Here is a 22,862-nt window from a genome sequence, read left to right on the forward strand (position 1 = left end):
ATATCGACAAAATGGATGATGGCATTTCGGATTAAAAGCGTTTCAAACACATCCATTGCCATATAGTCTCCTTTGGTATGTGGACAGTCAGTCTGATACAGGTATGCAGCTCAATTGTCATCTCTATCCCTTTGTTAAGGATGTGAAATGGGTGATTTTACCAGTATCACCTGAAGAACCTAGTCAGCCGTGACCAATAGAAACATAGAAAATAGATGCAGGAGGAGGCCATTCGGCCCTTCGAGCCAGCACCGCCATTCATTTTGATCATGGCTGATCGTCCCCAATCAATAACCCGTGCCTGCCTTCTCCATAGAAACATAGAAAATAGGTGCAGAATGATGCTGCTTTAAAATCCTCCTCCGCACTAAGTTGGAAGATGAAGCATTAATACAATAATCCTCAGAGATGAACTCCACTGGACAACATATATGCCCAACTCTCAATTCCCCAAATGAGTTTCACGCTTCCAGCTCATTCGTGACCAGAGATCCTATGGTGGTCAAACGAAAAGTTGTAAAAACACAATGAAGGCATATGTCAAGAAAAAACCCGTGGTAGTCATGAACAAGGAAAGCGCGGGTACACATGCACACGCGGGCACAAGGCAGCAAAGAGATAACTAGCTTTGAAAAGAAACTCCTTGCCTTCAAAATGGAATATAAAAAAAAGTAAAAGAAACCTTAACCTGTGGACAGCTTTCCCAATACAGTCTGTACAGGTACACATCAGTAATTTTGATGGATGGATCTGTATATCTAGGACATAATTACGGAGTCACCTCAAGACTCATCAGCGAATGAGAGTCGAGATCATACATATTTTCAATGATTCTCGGTGAAATCAATTTACGATTCATAATACTGGATACATAATACATGATAATTCACTTCATTATTAAAATTTTAAAAAACAGTATCAAATATTTTGGCAGATATGCACAGTGGATTGCATTTACAAACAAGACCTATGCAAACCAAACCATTATCACAATTCTAAATGTCATCCAAACATTAATTCTCACCTCATTGAGGATCTTCTGGAGATATGGAGTTCCCATACGTTCTGCCATGTGTTTATACGCAGGTTGAGAAAGGAAAAAATTTCTTTCCGCTATAAGTGCTGCTTTAATGTCCTTCTTTCCTTCTATATCCTTCTGGCTTCTGTTGACAATACCAATGTATCCTAACAGTCATGAAATTATAAAATGAAAATTGTCAAGGTTCTTTATCATGTGCTTTCGGGATAACATTTACTCTTGCGATATAGTGATCTCCAGATCCTGGCCAATATTTATCCTTCAATTAACATTTCCAAACATTTAAACAGACCATCTATTTTTATCTGTAACACTGCAGCTTGTTGAGACTTCATGTGTACAAACTGGCTGCTATGTGATCGTTTAGGACTGACAGGCTGTGAGCCAAACAATTGTTTTGTACGTGATTTAAATGGTGCTATATAAATAATGTACATGCCTTTTTGTTCCCCTAAGGAGCGTGGCACAGTAGTGCAGAGTTGCTGCCTTACAGCATCAGAGACCCAGGTTCAATCATGACCACGGGTGAACTTTGTATGGAGTCTGTACATTCTCCCTGTGACCATGTGAGTTATCTCTGGGTGCTCTAGTTTCCTCCCACATTCCAACGATGCGTGGGTTTGTAGGTTAATTGGCTTCGGTAAATCTCTCTAGTGTGTAGGATAGAACGGTTGGTCAGCGCAGACTCGGTGGGCTGAAGGGCCTGTTTCCACACTGTATCTCTAAACTGAGCAAGATGTCTTTATTGCCCAGATGTGGTTCCAATTGAAAAAGTAGTGAAGATGAAACTTTAGAAGCTTAGGACTTCAATTCACTCTGGTAAGTGCATAAGGTTTCCTCGAGTGATTCTGCATTTTTAGAACAATCTCAGTCGTTTTTACCGCAAGTTGCTTGTTCTAATTTATTCCTTTCACAGCAAAAGGAAGATACCTTTACAGCAAAAGGGTAAACCTAACAAGTCAGCATGAGAATGTGTTGAGACATCTAGCAGGATCTAAAAGGATTGTAGAAACAAGGAGCTGTAGATGCTGGCTTACAAAAGAAGACAGAGTCAGGTTCAGTCAGCATTTCTGGATAACATGGATAGGTGACGTTTCAGGTCGGGACCCTTCTTTAGACTGATTGTGGAAGAGAGGTGGGTCCTTAATGATGCTGGCTGCCTTTTGAAGCAGCGCCTCCTATAGATCCCTTCAATAGTAGGGAGGTCAGTACCCGTGATGGACCGGGCAGTGTTCTCCTCCTCTCTCTGTAATCTCCTTGTTTCCTGGGCATTCGAGTTGCCCTACCAAGCCATAATGCAACGTCAATACACTGTCCTCCGTACAAAAAAAATTCAAGACATACAGAAACTCCTCAATCTTCTAAACACGTAGAGGCATTGATAGGCTTTCTTTTATGATGATTAAGAAATCAACATCTGAATGTCAGACATGCAGTCTGGCACAAATGAGCTCTGGTGCAACCATAGAGTCTTACAGCCCTTTTGCCCATTGTATCAATGCTGAGGGTCTGTAGTTTTCAATGCCTTTGTAATTTAAGTGCTGATCTGGATACACTTTATGCCTCCACCACCAGGATGTATCACCAATTAGTTTATAAATTATTGACATGTGATTGTTTAGGACTGATAAGCTGCGAGCCAGTTTGAAATCTTTGTAAGTGATCTAAATGGTGCTATATTGGCATGGGCAGATACAGCTTAATTTCTTTAATCAAATAATATTTAATTTTTTTAGTTCAGTTTAGAGATACAGCGCGGAAACAAGCCCTTCGGCCCACTGAGTCCACACCGAACAGTCCACAACAGCCCTGCACATTAACACCATCCTACACACACTAGGGACAATTTACACATACACCAAGCCAATTAACCTACATACGTGTGCGTTTGGAGTGCAGAGGAAACCGAAGATCTCGGAGAAAACCCACGCGCTCACGGCGAGAAAGTACAAACTCCGTACGGACAGCACCCATAGTCGTGATTGAACCCAATTCTCTGGCGCTGTAAGCCCTGTAAGGCAGCGACTATACCGCTGCGCCACCATGGCCACACACGGTGATTGTCATCTTAGCAGCTGTACTGTTGAAGAAAAATTGTATTGGAATGTACTACACTTATCCTCAAACTAATGAGACTGATGTCACTTTAGATATTCAGCACTGAAAATTAAGCAGCAAATACAGTGGCCTATTTATATGCAATACCTCTGCGAAGAGGTAGCAGCTTGTTCTCCAAAACATTCCTGGCATCTGTACCCTCATCCATTAGATCAAGCTTGGTAATCACACCAATTGTTCGCAAACCTGTCCAAATCAGATGAAATATTATTAAATGAGTAATTAATTAAAGTACAGTTTTCAGACAGCAGGAAAATGGAGGCACAGGGAACTGCAGATGTTGGGATCTTGCATGGAACACAAAGTGCTGGAATAACTCAGCAGGTCTGGCAGCATCACAGGAGAACATGTATAGGTGACGTTTAGGGTCGAGACCTTCTTTAGTCTCTGGAGGACATGGATAGGCGACATTTCAGGTCAGGACTCTTCTTCAAACTGGGTCTAATGTTTGCAGTCTGAAGAAGGGTCCCGACCTGAAATGCCATCTATCCATCTTCCAGAGATACTGCCTGACCCTCTGAGACTTCAGCATTTTGTGTTCTTTCAAACAGCAAATTAATTTTACTTTGTTCATGTGTGCTTGGAAGAGGTACATGTGAACCTCTATCTCACATGGAAGGGCTGCTAGGATCCCAGGATGGAAGTAAAAGAGGAGATGAACTGCACATGAAGGGCTGCTAGGATCCCAGGATGGAATTAAAAGAGGTGTACTGATCAGTTTTACATCTTCTGCAGTTGCTGGGGAAGTACCTGGGGAGGAGGTGGTTTGCGTGGGAAGAGATGAGTGAACCAATGAGTTACGGAGAGAACTAGGAGAACGCTCTCTATGGAAAGTGGAAAGGGGTGAAGACTTGAAAATGTGACTGGTGGTGGAAACAAGTTGAAAGTGGCACAAATGTCAGAGAATGACAGTTTGGATGCAAAGGTTGATGGGTGAAAGGCGAGGACCAAGGGAACTCTATCCTTGTTCTGTCTAGGGAGAGGGGGAATGAGAACAGAACTGTGGGACACAGAGGAGATGCATGTGAAGGCTCCATCCACAAAAACATGGGGGGGGGATTCCAGATGAACTAAAGAAAGACGACATCTCGGATCTTCTATACAGAAAGCCTCATCTTAGGTGCCGATGTGACAGAGACAGAGAAATTGAGAGTCCACGCAAGAGACAGAGTGAGAGGAAGTGTAGTTAAGGTTATGGTGGAGGTCAGTGGGTTTGTAATGGATGTCAGTCGATAATCTGTCCCGCGATGGAGACAGAGAGATCAAGAAAGGGGAGAAAGATGACAGAGATAGTCCAAGTGAACTTGAGACCGGGTGGAAGTTAATAGTAAAGTTGATTAAGTCCATGAGTTCTGCATGGGTGCAGGAAGCAGACCTAATGCAACCGCCAATGCAGCAGAGAAAGAGTTGAGGACGGTGCTGGGGTATGTTTGGAACAAAGAGTGTTCTCACAAAAAGACAAGAAAAGCTGAGGCCCATGCAAGTGCCCTGGCTATACTTGAAGCAAGTGAGTCAAGACATTCTGCAGTAGGGACCTTTGTGTTTTGTGTTTAAATGTATGATCCCTTTATCACTATCAAAAAATTAAAAACGTTTTTTGAAGTTTTAAAAGTTAAAAGGGTGGCACGGTGGCGCAGCGGTAGAGTTGCTGCCTTACAGTGCTTGCAGACCGGAGACCCGGGTTCGATCCTGACTACAAGTGCTGCCTGTACGGAATTTGTACGTTCTCCCTGTGACCGCGCGGGATTTCTCCAAGATCTTCCGTTTCCTCCCAAATTCCAAAGAGGTACAGATTTGTAGGTTAATTGGTTAGGTATAAGTGTAAGTTATCCCTAGTGTGTATAAGATAGTGTTAATGTGCGGGGATCTCTTGTGGGTGCGGGCAAGGGCCTGGATCCACGCTGTAACTCGAAACTAAACCAAATGTCTATTTATAAAAACAATAATTGCTAGGCAAGCTAAACGTTAAAAGTTAAGCATTACGGGTGGGGGAAAAAATCTCTTACCTTGGGGATCAACATCTTTCGCTAACTTTAGTGCATCTGAATTGGTCAAGTCTGTGTTAGCTGGTGTTACAGCCAGAATAAGACAGTTTTCGCGACTGATGAATTGCATTATCATGTCCCTGATTTGGTACTCAATATCTGCTGGTTGATCTCCTACTGGCACTTTTGTGATGCCGGGTAAATCAATTAGGGTCAAGTTTAGCACTGTAAAAAAACAAAACAGGAGGATAAATAGCTGTTACTGTTCTTATTAATGCAACAGCAGAACTAAGTTTCCCTTGTTTCAGATCTATATCGTCAGTTGTAATAAAAAGGACTGCAGATGCTACTTTTATACCCAATGTAGCATAACGTGCTGGAGTAACTCAGTGGGTCAGGCAGCATTTCGTGGAAACATGGATAGGTGATGTTTCGGGTCGGGACCCTTCGACAGACTGACTCGAATCATTACCTATCCATGTTCTCCAGACATGTATGATCTGCTGAGTTACTCTAGCATTTTGTGCTTAATTTTCATCAGTTAAGAGTTCCGTATCTTTTTAATTGATACAATTTGCATTATTTCACGTCACTGTTCTATAAAGTTAAGAAACACACAAAATCATAACTTGGTAGAACATTATAACTTGTTTGAGAAGAAGATAAACAAACCACCATCTTAAATGCTTAGAATTTAGCACTTCCCTTACAAATGGCATCATCTCTCCCAAATGTGTTCGTTTGTACAGAATTGTCGTATGGAATCAGTGAGCAGTCATCTTAATGTACATGGGAAAAAAAGTTATACTTCATCTTTCTACACACCATTTGGAGAGTAGATTCTCAGGTTAATGGGTATTGATGAAATCCCTTTGTTTGTTCCAGTTGCTCTGTCCGTTTCTAATTCAATTTCATGGCACACTTCTTCAAAATCAGTAAACCTTTTTCCTTTACAATGTAGAAATTCAGCATATTCTATAACAAAATTAAAATACAGTTAATAGCAAAACATATTTTCAAGTTATATAAGAGAGACACACAATGATGGTTCAATGGTTCATTGACTCCATCTACACTTCACGCTGCCTCGGCAAAGCCACCAGCATAATCAAGGATCAGTCTCACCCCGGTCACTCCATTGTCTACCCTCTGGCAAGAGGTACAGAAGTGTGAAAACACATACTTCCAGATTCAAGGATACTCTTCCCAGCTGCTATCAGGCAACTGAATTGCCTTATCACGAGCTAGGGTGCGATCCTGACCTCCCATCTATCTCATTGGAGACCTTTGAACTATCTTTAATCGGACTTTATCTTGCGCTAAAATGTTGTACCTTTTATCTGTATACTGCACACGGTTTGAAGGTAATCATGTGTAGTACACAACAAAAGCTTTTCATTGTACATCAGTACATGTAACAATAATAAACTAAACTTTATTGTCACCTATACCTAGGTGCACCCAAATCCATTTTTTGCATACAGTTCAGTGAAAATCTGCAGATGCTAGAATGTTGAGGAAACCACGGAGTGTGGCAATTACTCAACAGGTCAGGCAGCATCTGTGAAGGCAATGATAGGTGATGATACCCTTCTTCAGACTCAAGAGGGGACCCAAAAAGTTGCTAATCGTTCTTCCACAGATGCTCCCTGGCCCGCCGAGTTACTCCAACACTTTGTGTTTTGTACAAGTTATATAAATTGCTCTTCGAGTAAAGACGACAATATCAAAATACCGAAAGAGATCATTTTATTTGTAAATTAACAATTGAACCCGTCTGTCTCATAGAAGTGAAGATGTGGAACAAACTCTAAGCAAAGAATGTTAATGCTGTCTCAATCAGTTCCTGAAAGTAAAAGATAATTTTGTCCTTTAATTTCATTTGCTTTCCACCCTTTCACAGACCATTGGCTGCAGCTGAGTCGATTGATGGATACAGCAGTACCTTCGGCACATCGAATCCACACCAACCCCCTCACTCTAGCTCTATGCTATCCCACTTTCGTATCCTCTCCATAAACCGGAACACCCAGAGGAAACCCACACTGTCACAAGGAGAACATGCAAACTTCACATGGAGGTCAGGATCAAACATGTGAAGCAGCAGCACAATCAGCTTTATCTTTTACCAGTTCTGGTGGTCTGCAATACATCTCTCTCCACATGCTGACCAGCTTGCAGAGATTTTCTTGTGTAGCTTTTTTATTTCAAAGTGCGTAAAGCTGTCACCTTCATCTTGATGAGCAATAGGGAGACAAAATCATATTCTAGATTCCAGCCTGCTGGCAATCATTTTGTTGCATCTGGTAACAATCTTGAACTTGACAAAAAAAAGCTAATATTCAATAATAAAACTAATATTACCTGTAGGGGAATTAACCAGTTGCAAAACCAGAGGGCGTCTAGTCACTATGCCTGGTCCTCGAGGAAGAAAATCCCTAATGTTGAAAGAGAATAAAAAAAGATTTTCATTTTACCAGAAAAGATCTTTGAAAAAAATAAAGCTGTAGCAATATTTACACCACCAAGAACTGAGAAGGAAAAGGGAGTGGGGGTTGTTGTTAGAGGATACCTACAATTGGAGAATTCAATGTTAATTTTTTTGCATTCATCACGAGCATAACATTCATGCTGAGTTATTTACCTTTTTAATAAATACAAAAAGTTTCATTTAAAATTTAAAAAATCATTTTATAAAAGGAAAATTGATTTTAAAGGTGTCAGAATATTGAAGGGATTTGTTTCCTCGACTGTGTAATTTACATTTTTGCTGCCCTCATGTGGTCATCTTTATTCTTGTCCAGGCAACATTAAAGTGTGAAAAAGCGGTTTCAATTTGTAGGATTTGACATCCATCCATTTGTCCATCCATCCATGGATCCATCCATCCATCATCCATCCATCCTCCATCCATCATCCATCCATCCATCCATCCATCCATCCATCATCCATTATCCATCCATCCATCCATCCATCCAAGTCTCCTCCGACCGACTGCCGACCGGCGCCCTTCCTGCCTTTCGATTCGTGCCCGATACTCGCAGATGTCCAATCGGAATGGCCGATGCTCGCAGATGTCCAATCGGAATGGATTCATTTGCATGTACGGCTGCCGCCTGCATTTCTTCCTTTGATTCATTGCCACGCCCAATCTAGACGCTCAATCTCCGAGATATTTTCCATTTCGGTAGAGATTTTGCTTTTATTTCTAAGTATCCGCTCCTCATTTCATTTCGTCGTGTTGAAGTACACGTTTTTAATCAAATCCTTCTCCCCCCCCCTCCCGCCCCCAAGTATTTCAAAACTAAACAGGCTTCTCCATTTACATGTCAGCTTCCAACACACTTCGAAACAAAGTTGCAAGACAGGAACACTGAACTTTTCACTGCTGCAGCAGGCAGGGGAGGTGCCATTAGATTTTTTTTTAAAGAGGCAGGGCAGTGCTGGAATCTTACTTTTGAGAACGGCTTCAGTTCCATTGGAGGAGACGGGTGCATGGTGGAATATTGGGTTGGGGGATCACACCATTGGGGGAGCAGACCCAACGGGTCTGCACTTGGTCTAGTTATTATATAAAAGTCTGTGGCTGCCGCCTGCCGTCCGTCCGTCCGGCTGACTTTCTGCCTTTTGATTCGTTCCATCGTGTGATGTCACAATGCCCAATACACTTCTTCCTATCAGCTTCCAACACACTTCAAAACAAAGTTGCAAGACAGGAACACTCTGAACTTTTCACCTCAATGGGATATCACAGCAAGTGCTTCAACAGGAGGGGGAGGGCCAATTGGTATTGCAATTGGAACTGCTGCAGCAGGCAGGGGAGGTGCAATTGGAATTTGTTTTCAATCCACTGCTGAGGGAGGCAGGGGAGTGCTGGAATCTTACATTTGGGAACGGGTTCAGTTCCGTTGGAGACGGGTGCATGGTGGAATATTGGGTTGGGGGATCACACCATTGGGTGTGCACTTGGTCTAGTTATTATATAAAAGTCTGTGGCTGCCGCCTGCCGTCCGTCTGTCCGGCTGCCTTTCTTCCTTTTGATTCGCTGCTCCTTCCTATCAGCTTCCAACACACTTCAAAACAAAGTTGCAAGACAGGAACACTCTGAACTTTTCACCTCAATGGGATATCACAGCAAGTGCTTCAACAGGAGGGGAAGGGCCAATTGGTATTGCAATTGGAACTGCTGCAGGGGGGCAGGGGAGTGCTGGGATCTTACATTTGGGAACGGGTTCAGTTCCGTTGGAGGAGACGGGTGCATGGTGGAATATTGGGTTGGGGAATCACACCATTGGGGGAGCAGACCCAACGGGTCTGCACTTGGTCTAGTTATCTTTAAAAGTAAAATTGCCAAATATTTATTCATTTTAATCTTATATGAGACAAACTACAATCCTAGGCATAGTGAAATAATACCGGGATCGGGGTCCGGGGGGGTGAAGCACCTCGTGTGGGGGTCAGGGGGGTAAATCACCCCGGTGTGGAGGTCGGGTGAATTACCCCGGGGTGGGGGTCGGGTCCGGTGCCAGTGCAACGCGGTCAGTGACTCTGGGAGGACGGAGGGACCAGACTGTCCCCAACTCCGCTGCAGCTGATGGGGACGTTGCCAAGTTTATGTCCCCGTGTGTCTGCTGCCGTTGGAGCACTGGAGTGCCCCTCCCTCCCGGAGTGGGCCATCCTGCCTTGTGAGTGCATTGTGTCGTCATTATGATTTTTTTTTAGTTTTTGGGGCTGTTTTTTAAATTTAAAGGATTAATAGCTTCGAAAATATAGGTGTGATTGCGACGGGAAGATGTTTATTGCCACAACGGGAAAAATGTAAGTAGGATGTGTGAAAATGGGAAGACTGTGGCCTAGCATTTGGAAGAAGATAGGAAAAACAGATTAACACAGAGACACATTCACATTGTGGACACAAACACAAACAATAGGAAGACTTTTAGTATTATTTAGAGATGTTGTGTTGCTAGGTGACAAGATAGATGATAGTGGTGGAAAAGACTCGATGGGCTGAATGGGCTACTTCTGCAATGAATTGTGCACTTAAGAAAACACAAAATCAATAGTCCCTTCTTTTAAGGGAGAAAAAAATTGATCTCAAATGTTCTTATCAAAAGCATTCATTCTGAAACGTTCTCAATGTGAGGTTAGCCATTCTGTGCTGGAGTTTTATACAAAGAAGTTTGTACAAAGAAGGCTCCTGAAAATCTATTCCAGGTTACGTCATGGAAGGGATTACCAGGAAGATAACAATTGAAAGAAGTGCTCAAAGTTTCCTTGAGAAAATGCAACATCCAATGGTTGAATCAATGGATCAATGGTTCTTTGTCACCTATGCACTGCATAGTGGAATTCATTTTTTGCATAGCTCTCACATGCACAGTTGCCATATTTTGGTGCTATTTACAAAAAAGAAGTTCACTTGCTGGGTGTACTGGAGCCCCCCGATCCAGGTAAGTCCCAGGCTGCTGCAGGGTCTCCTCTGCTACCCTTGATCGGCATGGCCCGTGAACCGACATTCCTCTTCTATGTTCTGCAGACAAACTTAAAGGCGATGGAGGCAATACCCTCTCGTGCTAGCCCACTCCTCATGTTCATCGTTGCCAGTAACTCCCTCCTCTTCGACTCTCCAGTCTTTGGGGTCAGGCTCGGCAGCTTCTGAGCTTCCCTTTCAGGCAGTGGCCCACCGGGTCCTCCATTCGCAGCAGCGAACCAGGCGGAGTTGCGGGCAAACCGCGGGGTCCATCCTTGTTTGGCTCTGTGGCGCATTGCCTCACTGAGTCTTGTGAATCCCTGCCACACGACTTCTCAAATGGAAAGAAGATGTTGGAGATAGTTGTGAGAACTTCAAATTCATATATTGGGAAGACAGGGCATCTGCCCTGCAAAAGCAGCAGAAGGGATGCACCACCTCACAAACTACTCATCCGCCCACTCCATCAGTCATGTGCTGCCCCACCTGTGGTAGAGATTACAGCTTCCATATTGGTTCCATCAGCACCACACAATCCACAGAATCAGAGCAGATGCAGGTCATTCTTCGTCCCAAGCAAATGCCAAAGAACAAGAATCCTTTTTCTTCACAGCATCTAATTTATCACCATTCAAAAACTATTCCTATTTATTCAAATTTAAAATAGTCCCCTATAATCAACTCCATCTCCTTTTGTTTTGTCCTGTCAGCTGTTGCCTACAGTAATATACAGTATATTGCAATAAAAATCAAAACCCACAATGAATTTAATATCTCACCAATAAACTCATTTGTCTCTGTTCTACTTTACAGTTAATTAATGATCTATGGTCCTCCAAAATCTATGGAGGGATATGAAAGCAGAAATCAAGATTTCAAATCAAGTAGTATTTATTTATTTATTTATTTGTTTGTTTTTTTTGTTTTTTTAATACTCTTTCAGTATGTATTTAGTGACTCTTAAAAGGGACTTTTGTGTCAAATTAGGTTTGTTGATATCATTTAGATGTAAAGTTTGCTGGGGTGGCCGGTTTTCTTGGGCAGCGGCACAGCCTGGATGTTGGGCAAAACCCCACCTTGGGCAATGGTGACCCCACCCAACAGGTTGAGCTCCTCACCCAGGTGACGGGGGATGATCCTGGTCTTCTTGTTGTCGCGGGCCGCGTTTTCCACTAGTTCCAAAATCTCCGCTGTCAGGTACTCGAGCACCGCCGCTAAATAAACCGGAGCGCCAGCACCAATGCGCTCAGCATAGTGGCCCTTCCGCAACAGTCGATGGATTCGACCAACCGGGAATTGCAAACCAGATCGCGAAGAACGGGTCTTGGTTTTGGCGCGCCATTTCCCTCCAGTTTTACCTCTTCCTGACATCTTCGCTTCAGAAATCGGAAAAGAAAAAAGAAAAAAAAAAAAAATACTGTTTTATTGGGAGTCTGCGTAGGTCAGGAGGTGAAGGTAGATGAAGGAGACAATGGAAGCAAAAACAAGTACAGCACTGTTTTGGGTAACCCCAAGGAGTGCAATGGGCACCAACCAGGTTTGAGTTAAAATAGACATCATTGAGATTATGAAGCATAACCAAATTTGGCTGATGTCACAGAGCAGATCAGGGTGATGGTACGGGTGCAAGGTCTAAGGTATATCTCTGCAGACATTAGGTTGTAAACAATCCGGTTCACCTTCAGATGTTTGACAAACAGAAAGGAAATGTAATGAAAACAATGGATTTGAGCTTCCATTATGAAGCTTACCATCCAGTATAATTCAGACAGTGGAAAAGTCTGGAGAGTTAGCAGTGGAGTAAGTATGGGTATCAACAGCATCAATCCTTTAATTCAGAGCATCCTGAATGTCTTTGCCAAGGTATACAGAGCCATGAGCCCAGCCTTAAATATCAAGAAGACCCAGGTCCTACATCAACCTCCACCCAACCAGCCGTCTACCCAGCCCACTATAAATGTGGACAACACCACTCATGAAAACGTTGACCACTTCCCCTACCTTGGCAGCATTCTTTCCTCAAAAGTTGACATCGACTCTGAGGTCAACCATCGCCTGAGTTGTGCCTGCAGAGCCTATGCCAGACTCAGGAAAATAATCTTTGAAGACCGAGACCTGAAGGCTCAAACAAAACTGCTGGTCTACAGAGTCGTTGTCCTCTCCACCCTGTTGTATGGAGCCGAGTCATGGACCACTTACAGAAGGCACCTGAGAGCCCTGGAACAATACCATCAAAGGTCCTTACAAAAGATTCTGAGGATCAGCTGGGAGGAGAAACGCACCAACATCAGCGTTTTGGAGGAAGCCAACAATAACCAGTATTACCACCACAATAATGCAGCACCAACTTCGATAGACTGGCCATGTCATCCGCATGTCCAACACACGTCTCCATAAACAAATCCTGTACTCTCAATTGAAGGAAGGTCGGCGAGCCCCCAGCTGGCCAAAGAAACGCTTCAAGGACAACATCAAGAACAGTCTGAAGAAATTCCACACCATATCAAGCAACTGGGAGCACATTGCATTGCAGGACAGGTGTTCCTGGAGGAAATCCGTGCAGGAAGGAGCTGCACTTCACAAAATGGAATTACGCCGTGTCCAGAGACAATGCGACAGCACCATAAGGAGAGAGAAAAGGGGGCAGGACGACTACCAACCACCTCCAGTCTCCACTGCCCACGTTGCACCAAGGTGTGTGGATCGCAGATCGGCCTCTACAGACATCTGCAGACCCACAAGTAGACGACCCTATGGAGTGCAGAGGACAGTCATACTCGTTTTGAGTGACCGTCGATGATCCTTAAATTGAGGAATTGATGGATGATGTTGCAAAGAAGCAGTACAGGTATATAGATCAGTAATGAAGCCCAGGGATATGCTTGGAAGATAATGGAGATAGCAGCGAAGGAGTGAGAAAAAATAGGTATTGTTGGAAGGTACACAAAAAAGCTGGAGAAACTCAGCGGGTGCAGCAGCATCTATGGAGCGAAGGAAATAGGCAACGTTTCGGGCCGAAACCCTTCTTCAGGTATTGTTGGAAGTTTGTTTGAAATAACTGGAAGAGATAAGAACAGTTCCAGACTCTACAATATCACCAACTGCATAACAAAGGACAGTTATTGGAAGAGGATAAATTTTGTTTGGCATCAAAATCTCAAACAATTACAAGGAAGGATCTTCATCATAATAGGATCTCATCTGCAATTTGACTAGGACTGCTTTGTTATTGCACAAGACAGAAAAACTAATTAGGGAATACAACCAAATCATTCTGGGTAAATTAGAATACTGCAACCCATTCCACTACTTTTGAGATGAAATGGTCAGGGAAAAGTGCGAGACTGGGGTTAAGGTTGTTGGGAAGATTTATATGTTTGTACAGTAAGAGAAAGGATGGAAGTTAGCAAAGTCAGCAAATCTGATTATCACAATTGAGAAAGTCTGAAATTCTCACTCTTATTAATAGAGGTGAAAATGGAAGAAACTGGGATGAAGAGCTTAAGAAGATGCCTTGCAATAGAGAAAAGAAAACTTGCATTCCATTACATCCAAGCATAAATACTGCCACCACAACAGTGAAAAAATGTAAGTGTGATTCTACAATATAACTGAAATGCTCCCTCAATATCTTGGAGAACATGATAAATCTGCCAACTCTTGAAACAATGCTTCATGTGAGTACAATGTAATGTGAGAACCCCCTCTAGCCCTCTCAAAATGACCTCCCGAGTATGTATCAAATGTGTTGAGTATTAAAATCATTCCTTAAATTAGAAGACCAATATTTCACAAAGTGTATGAACAATTTATATATTTTAGCATAAACAGCCCCAGACTTACAAATGTGCAAAAACCAAGGCCGCTTGTAATAGTTCCAAAAACGTAGACCACGTCTTTTGGAAGTGGTCTGGTTTGCCTGCTAAGAGGAATCTCATCTCTTCCAGATGTAGTGTTTCAAACATATTTGATATCCACGTTTTTATTGTTGGTGTAGGCGCATTTTTCCAGAATTTAAGTATAAGCTTTTTTCCCATTATTAGCCCGTAATTGAGTAAATTCTTCTGAAACACGTTTAGTTCAGGGTTACCCGATATTCCAAAAATAATCCATTCTGGTTTTGGTACCAGTTTTATTTTAATTAATTTTGTAAAGATGTCAAATATTTCATTCCAGAATTTTTGTATTTTTGTACAAAAAACAAAAGAATGTGCTATGGTAGCTTCTTGACACAGACATTTATCACAGATGGGTGAGACATTAGGGAAGAGTTTATTTATTTTAGTTTTTGAATAATATAGTCTACGTAAGGTTTTGAATTGGATGAGAGTATGTCGTACTTTGGTCGAACATTTATGCACCCGTAATAAGTGATTATCCCAGCTCTCTTTTGAAATGTTTATAGCTAATTCTTGTTCCCAGTCTCTTCTAATTCCATCAATTGTGGGTATTTCTATATTTAAGGTGATGTTATATAAGTACGATATTAGATTCGCTGATTCCGCCTTTGTCTTCATTGCTTCATCCAGTAAGTCTGTAGGCATATTATGATACTCCTTTGTGTATTTTTTCAGGTAATCACGAATTTGAAGATATTTAAAATATTGATTATTTTTCAAATTATATTTCAGTTGTAGTTGTTGAAATGATAGTAATTTTCCCAATTCATACAGATCTCCGAGCGTTTTGATTCCCATTCTTTCCCATTGTATAAATGATTTGTCTATAATTGATGGTTTAAACGATGGATTATTAACTATTGGTATTAAAAGAGATAGGTTTCTTAATTTTAGATTCTGTTTTATTTGTTTCCATGTTCTAATTGTGCTATGTATAATTGGATTTTTATTATAATTTTTGTTATTCAGATGTATTGGTGAGAGGAGAGTCGCTCCTATATTACACGGAGAGCAGTCCTCTCTTTCCATTACAATCCAGTCCACCTGCTGGGCAGAATTGTCCAGCAGGTGAATCATATTTTTAATATTTACTGCCCAATTATAATACATAAAGTTAGGGAGCGCTAGACCACCCAACTCTTTTCGTTTATTAAGGTGTGCTCTTTGTATTCTATGGGATTTATAATCCCATATAAAATTTGTAATGTCCGAGTCCAATTTTTTGAAAAACTTTTTTGGGAGATATATAGGTATTGATTGAAATAGGTATAGGATTTGAGGTAAAAAAGATCATTTTTATAGCGTTTATTCTGCCTATTAGGGACATCGGAAGTGTTTTCCAGAATGTAATCAAAGTATTTAGTTTCTTAAGCAAGGGATTATAATTGGCTTTAAACATATGGTAGTTTCTAGTCATTTCAATTCCCATATATTTGAATTTTTCTGTGGCTATTTTAAAGGGGAATTTCCGGAGGTGTGTTGAGTCTTTGGGTTTTATCATAATAATTTCACTTTTGTTCCAGTTTATTCTATATCCTGAGAAGGATCCAGTCCTCAATTAAATTTAATATGTTTGGTATACTAATTTGTGGTTTTGTGATGTACAATAGTACATCATCGGCGTATAAAGATATTATGTTATTTGAGTGTTTTGTATTGTAACCATAAATATCCGGGTGTGTTCTTATTTTTTCAGCAAGGGGTTCAATTACCAAAGCAAATAACAGTGGTGATAGTGAACATCCTTGTCTATTACCCCTTGATAATTCAAATTTCGTGGATAGTATATTATTAGTTAGTATTCTAGCCGTGGGTTTATAACCATATAACCATATAACAATTTCAGCATGCGAACAGTTCTCTCGACCCTGGAATTTTTGCAACACATTTAATCATATAATCCCATTCTACTTGATCAAACGCTTTTTCTGCGTCCAGTGAATAGGTATGTTAAAAACCTACCTGAATCCACCACCGTGGCTGAGCATCTGCCACCACCCCTCTGTGTGTGATTTCCCCCGCATGTTTAGAGGGTCCCTTAATTCTCAAAACGCCTTTTTTACTAGGCTACTCTCATCGAAAATTTTCACGTCAAACTCTGTCTAAATCATTTTAAAAAAAAATCGCTGAAAGACCCCTGTCGCAAAAGGTAAATTATTAGTTTTTATGGCTTTCTCTGTAAAATAGTTAGAGTACATTTAGTAAATCTCCTCTTACTCTCTCACTCCGCATCCTCCTCGCAGGCGCCCCAGGGTTTTATAAAGCAAACAATTAAAGGCCTGTACAATTATTTTTACATTAAAAGGGGCTTCTTAAGACCCCTTTATACAAAGTTTACTATAGAGAGTAGTTCATTTTGGGCTCTTTATATCCCGCAGTATTTTTCTGGGCATTTGAGGGCACAAATCCAGCGCAATGTGAACGTTCTAAACCAGCGCGTTCACAGGAACCCACTGGAAAGCCGATTTAAATGGACTTTAATTTACAGCAATTGAACACTAAATTCCTTCCATTTGGCCTATAAATTGATGTAAATTAGATTTAAAAATCATGTTTATTGTGAATTATTTGTGAATATTATTTGGACACTTGGGCTATTTAAAAATGTTAATCATTTATTAAGAAATGGATAGATGTTTAGATCTAGTAAATTGAAATTTGAAATTAGCTACAATTGGGTAACTAACTAATTATATGTCTTTAATTTCAGGTCCTTCTCAAGTTAGATTATTTTAGGGGCTTTCTTTTCAGAATGGTTCAATCTATGATAACTGAAAATTTCATTCAGTTCTCTTAATTTTTAAGAAGGTTATGTGCTTTTGACTGTCCACGATCACAGCTTTTTTGTTATGTCCATAGAAAATCAATAGGGAACAAGATGCTAATTTCCGAGTATGAAAATGGCCATAACTTTTTTAATGCATGAGATATGAAAGTGAATTAGGTGTCAAATTAAACTTATTGTTATGCTTTATCTGATGGGATAAATTGCAGACTTGATTTTTTAAATCTCAAAATTTTGTAACATTGCTACAGTGAAATGATAGATAACTCTTGGTCATGAGATTTATGTGAGTGCATTATGTTAAGCAAGCGTCTCAAATTATTGAATGAGTTTTTGGAACTATTACAAGCATAAGGTGCAATAGTAATTCTAAAAATAAATAAATAAATAGATAAATAAATAGATAGAAGGTGCCAGGATCTGGCAACGGGGGGGTAAAAAAACAAACAAAAAAAAAACAACAAAAACAGACTTGGTTGGGAGTCCCCTTTCTGCGGAGTTTAGTGTTATAATAGAGCGATTGTTTCTCCTTTCTTTTTCCTTCTTTTCTAGGGTCTTTTTTCTTTCTTTACTTCCTTCTCTAACTTCTTTTCTAAGGGGCTTTCTTTTCTCAACACTCTCCTGCACCATCACGACTCTTGCGCACTTTCTTTACTTTCTTTACTTCTATCTTTTTCTTAAAGCTCGAAAAATGAAGCGGTACAAAAAATGTATTAAGACATATGTGTTGTGTAGTATTGTAATTTACCGTACTTCTAATAAATTAAAAAAAAAAAAAAAAAGGCCGCAAAATGCTAGCTTCTCCACTAAACATGAAATAGATCTCTTAAGAACATAACATTAAAATAAAAAGTTTTACTCATGAAAGAAAATAAAATGTCATGTTGGTTTTATTTTAAATTGATGGTGCAGTATGATTAAATCCCTTAGCAGGTTGTTGAGTAAAAGTCAACAGAGCAACGTATTGTTTAGAAGATGGTGCAGTGAAACATATTCAAATGTAAGAATGATATGTTAGGTCATAAAATAGCTTACAAATGAAAGTCAAAAGAAGTTAATAAAAATGATCAAGTTTGCATTCAAAATTAAAGCAATATGAAGCCTCAAGTTTGTAGGCTGACAAAGAGATCTTCTGAAGATGGGTTTCGACCTGAAACGTCACCCATTCCTTCTCTCCAGAGATGCTGCATGTTACACCAGCATTTTGAGTCAACCTTTGATTTAAACCAGCATCTGCAGTTCTTTCCTACACAAAATCTTTACTCCACATGTCAGATGCTGTTAACAAAATAAAAGATACTTATGAAGCAAATTTCTTCTGATGCCAAAAGTAACTATGCATGTACAGGAAACCCAAGAGACTGCAGGCACTGTAATCTAGATAAAAGTTTGAAGAAGGGTCCCTACCCAAAAAGTCCATTCACTCCCCAGATGCAGCCTGACCCGCTGACTTCCTCCAGCACTGGTGTTTTGCTCAAGTATTTATATTATGCACGTATGGTAGAATGGTAAATATGGAAAAATGGCAAATTAATTTACCAGATATCAAGTGAAGAATTGATGAGCTACAGTTAGTTGGACCATAAAGGAAAAGATAACCTGAACAAAGATATTATGGGTTCATAAAATGGAGGTGGAAAGAGGCTGCAGAAAGCTTTTTGTTCAAGCATGCTTGGTTTACAAAGAAATTCAATAATTTTTAAAAATGAGTCAAAATGTAAAGAAAGCAGACAGTAAAAACACGAATCAATAGAATCTTGTTATTTAACCACCATGCATGATTTTGAAAGCTTTGGATAGTTTGCAGTTTCCTGATCTAATCAAAATAGACATAAACATTTCAACTAGGGCAAAACACCAGGAGATTCCTTTTAGATGGCCAGAACTAATCTCATAGGGAGGGGTTTAGGGCAGCGCGGTGGCGCCGCAGTGGAGATGCTGCCTTACAGTGTCAGAGACCCAGGTTCGATCCTGACTATGTACGGAGTTTGTATGTTCACCCAGTGACCTGCTTGGGTTTTCTCTGGGTGGTGTGGTTTCCTCCCACACTCTAAAGACGTGCTGGTTTGTAGTTAAACTGGCTTCGGTAAAGATTGCAAATTGGCCTTAGTGTGTAGGATAATGCTAGTGAATGGGAATCGCTGGTCGGCGCGGATTCGGTGGGCTGAAGGGCCTGTTTCCGCACTGTACCTCTAAACTAAAGGTGCAACAGTCAATAAGAAACACTTGCCTCAATATTCACATACCAATCATGAGCATTTGTATGTGGTTATGTTGGCCACATAGAAACTCACCCACCTCCCTTTGGAATGTTTAATAACTTCACGTTCACTGCCACATCGACAATGTATTCCAGATGTTAATAATTCTGTGTTTCAGAACATCTAAACCATTTCTTTGCTTCTAAAAATCTCCTAGTCCTTCCTAAAATATTCAGCATGACCAGGATATCCAAATCTAAATGTGTTATTACTTTAATGGCCTCAATTAATACTCATAATCCTCATGCCTGTTCCAACTAAAATATTGCAGCAATCCAAGATTAAATCTGTTCACCTTCTTTCCAGTCCAAATTCTCCAAAATACATGCACTATTTAAATGTTATTAATATATGCTTTGTTATAAAGTGTTACACTTAGCATGCCCACGACAATTTACAATGTAAAAAAAGCAGGTGCTGATATCACATATAATATATATATATATATATATACACACACACAACTCTGGAAAGAAGGAATGGGTGATGTTTCTGGTCGAGTCCCTTCTTCATATCCGAAACATTACCCATTCCTTCTCTCAGGTGATGCTGTTTGTCCCGCTGAGTTACTCCAGCATTTTGTGCCTATCCTCGGTATAAACTAGTATCTGCAGTTCTTTCCGGTAGGGCGGCACGGTGCAAATGCAGCGCCGGATACCCGGGTTCGATCCCGACTACGGGTGCTGTCTGTACGGAGTTTGTACATTCTCCCCGTGACCTGCATGTGTTTTCTCCGAGATCTTCAGTTTCCTCTCACACCCCAAAGACATACAGGTATGTAGGTTAATTGGCTTGGTAAATCTAAAAATTGTCCCTAGTGTGTGTAGGATAGTGTTAATATGCAGGGATCACTGGTCGGCGCAAACCCGGTGGGCCGAAGGGCCTGTTTCCACGCTGTATCCCAAAACTGAAAAAGAAAACTACACATACATAATATGTGTGTATATAAAATATGTGCATATATAAATGTGTTTAATTATATATACATGTGTGTGTATGTGTATATTCACAATAACACTGCATTAAATGTGAATATAAGTGAATATAATGTGAATATTTACATTAACTCTGCATTAAACTTTTATATACTGCTTTAATTGCAGTTTAGTATACCATCGAGCTTCAGAACATTAGTTATCTAATAAAATGTAGTGTTTAGTTTAAAGATGGCCCACCGAGTACACACCAGCGATCACCTGTATAATATCTCTATCCTATACACAAGGGACAATTTGCAGAAGCCAATTAACCTACAGACCTGCACGTCTTTGGAATGTGGGAGGAAATCAGAGCACCTAGAGAAAACCCACTAATTCCGTACAGACAGCACCCATAGTCAGGATCGAACCCGAATCTCTGCACTGTAAGGAAACAATTCTACTACCATTGCGACACTTTGCAGACAACAGATCTTGAGGCAAGTGAGAAAAACATAGTTAAATATATAATAACTCAGAGATATTTTTGAGAAGCCAAGAGGTTCATGGAGGAATTTCCAGACCTCAATATCGAGGCAACTCAATGCATGATCAGCAATGGAGCTCTGAATGTCTGGGAGAACCCAGATACCATTAACAGAGGCATGGAGAAGGGTGAAGATGAAAAAGGTTGCCAATTACAACATTGCAGTGTTGTCACTTTTGGTCTAACATTAAGACTCAGGAAATGATTCATCTCAGAAGTAAATAAAAACTAATTACTACAGTGGAAAACATCTGGATTCTATTTTTTCTTTGGAGTTTCCCAGATCCTTCAATAAAAGTTAAAATGTTCCATTGCAAACACCCATTTTATGCCAGATTTAAGCGCCAATGCCTTTTACATGTCTAGATGGCGCTATGGTAATGCTTTTCAATATTAAATAATCATTATAACTCGCACATACATTTCAGGAGTACACATGATCAAATGTTAAAAAAATATTGGTCCTCCTGATTCTTGAACATTCAGAAATTCCACGCTGGTGGGAATAAACAATTACGACTTAGATAAGACATAATAAACATAAGGAGAAATAGACCATTTGATCCCTTGTACCTGTGGCCATTCAGCAAGATCACGAGTGATAGTTAACCCAGTACTACTTCTGCACTACCCCAGACCCACTGACTTAAAACCTCTGCCTTAAACTTACTTCAACTATGCTTGAACAGCCCTCTTGGTCAGCGATACATTAAGGGCGGCACACTCGCTTAGTTGGTAAATCTGCTGCTTCACAGCGCCAGAGACCTGGGTTCGATCTTGACTTTGGGTGTGTAGTTTGCACTTCTCCCTGTGGCCGCGTGGGTTTCCACCGGGTTCTCCCATAACCTCCCAAAGGCGTGCGACTTTGTAGGCTAATTGGCCTCTACAAATTGTCCCTAATATGTGGGGAGCGGGGAAGTGAATTGATGATCGTTGGTCGGTGTGGACTCTGGGCTGACAGGTCTGTTTCCATGCTTTATTCCCAAAAGCATGTGGGGAAAGAAATTTCTACTCAGTAACTGCTCTTGACAGTTGATTTTGTTATTTTGCGACTGTGACTTTGGTTCTTCAAAGTAAGCTAAATTAATTTGAAGCTAAGGAAGAGAAAGGAGGCAAAAGCATTGGTGGTCGCTGTATATAAAATGGTATGCTGCTTCATGCTTAGAAAACATTAAAAAAAAACAAGAGCACCAATGGAATCAGCACTAAAAAAGGTAATTATAAGGCGTTACTTTAGTTTAATTTCATTTAGTTTAGAGATCCAGCGTGGAAATATGCCCTTTGGCCCACTGAATCCGCTCCGATCAGTGATCACCCGTATACATTAGTTCTATCTTACACACTAGGGATAATTTACAGAAATCAATTAACCTACAAACTGCACATCTTTGGAGTGTGAGAAGAAATTGGAGCTCCCGGGAAAAACCCACACGATCACAAGGAGACACGAGTACAAACTCAATACAGACCACACCCGCAATCAGGATCGAACACAGGTCTCTGGCGCTGTAAGGCAGCAACACCACTGCTGTACCACTGTGCCACCCATGATAACGTTGGTGTGTCAGGAACCTTGCATGCCCTCCTATCCTCCCTGTTCCAACACTGCTGTACCAGGAACTGACACTACCACATCAACAATCAGTCTCATGTGCAGCAGTTACCTGGGGTGGCTGACATGTTGGACAGTCACTATAGTGTGGTGCAGCCACTCACCACCAAGACTTGGTGCTCAGCTGCAATGGAGAAATCTGCATTTTGAAGGCAAACTGTTCCGTAAACACAAAACAGAACAAATTGGAGCATGTTCCCATTTATTTTTGGATGTGAAATCTATG

The 22,862-nt window shown here is 40.8% G+C and overlaps 2 protein-coding genes across 3 annotated transcripts in view; both read right to left on the reverse strand.

The window, feature by feature from the left end:
* Positions 1 to 22,862, reverse strand: part of dnm3a (dynamin 3a) — a 154,187-nt gene that overhangs the window by 116,934 nt on the left and 14,391 nt on the right. The window contains exons 2-6 of one of the 2 annotated variants that reach the window (XM_055642254.1): positions 7,507 to 7,580; positions 5,968 to 6,117; positions 5,164 to 5,367; positions 3,245 to 3,343; positions 1,025 to 1,185 (exon numbers count right to left, since the gene is read on the reverse strand). In XM_055642254.1, coding sequence (XP_055498229.1) covers positions 1,025 to 1,185; positions 3,245 to 3,343; positions 5,164 to 5,367; positions 5,968 to 6,117; positions 7,507 to 7,580 — 688 coding nt within the window. The remainder of the gene's footprint in view (positions 1 to 1,024; positions 1,186 to 3,244; positions 3,344 to 5,163; positions 5,368 to 5,967; positions 6,118 to 7,506; positions 7,581 to 22,862) is intronic. The other variant, XM_055642255.1, reaches the window with a different exon arrangement.
* LOC129701186 (histone H2AX-like) lies at positions 11,618 to 12,001 on the reverse strand. Its single transcript, XM_055642262.1, has one exon. The coding sequence runs from the start codon at positions 11,984 to 11,986 to the stop codon at positions 11,618 to 11,620; it is 369 nt and encodes a 122-aa protein (XP_055498237.1). The 5' UTR covers positions 11,987 to 12,001.

Source organism: Leucoraja erinacea, chromosome 10 (assembly GCF_028641065.1).
Source record: "Leucoraja erinacea ecotype New England chromosome 10, Leri_hhj_1, whole genome shotgun sequence".
In the NCBI taxonomy this organism is placed as follows: domain Eukaryota; kingdom Metazoa; phylum Chordata; class Chondrichthyes; order Rajiformes; family Rajidae; genus Leucoraja; species Leucoraja erinaceus.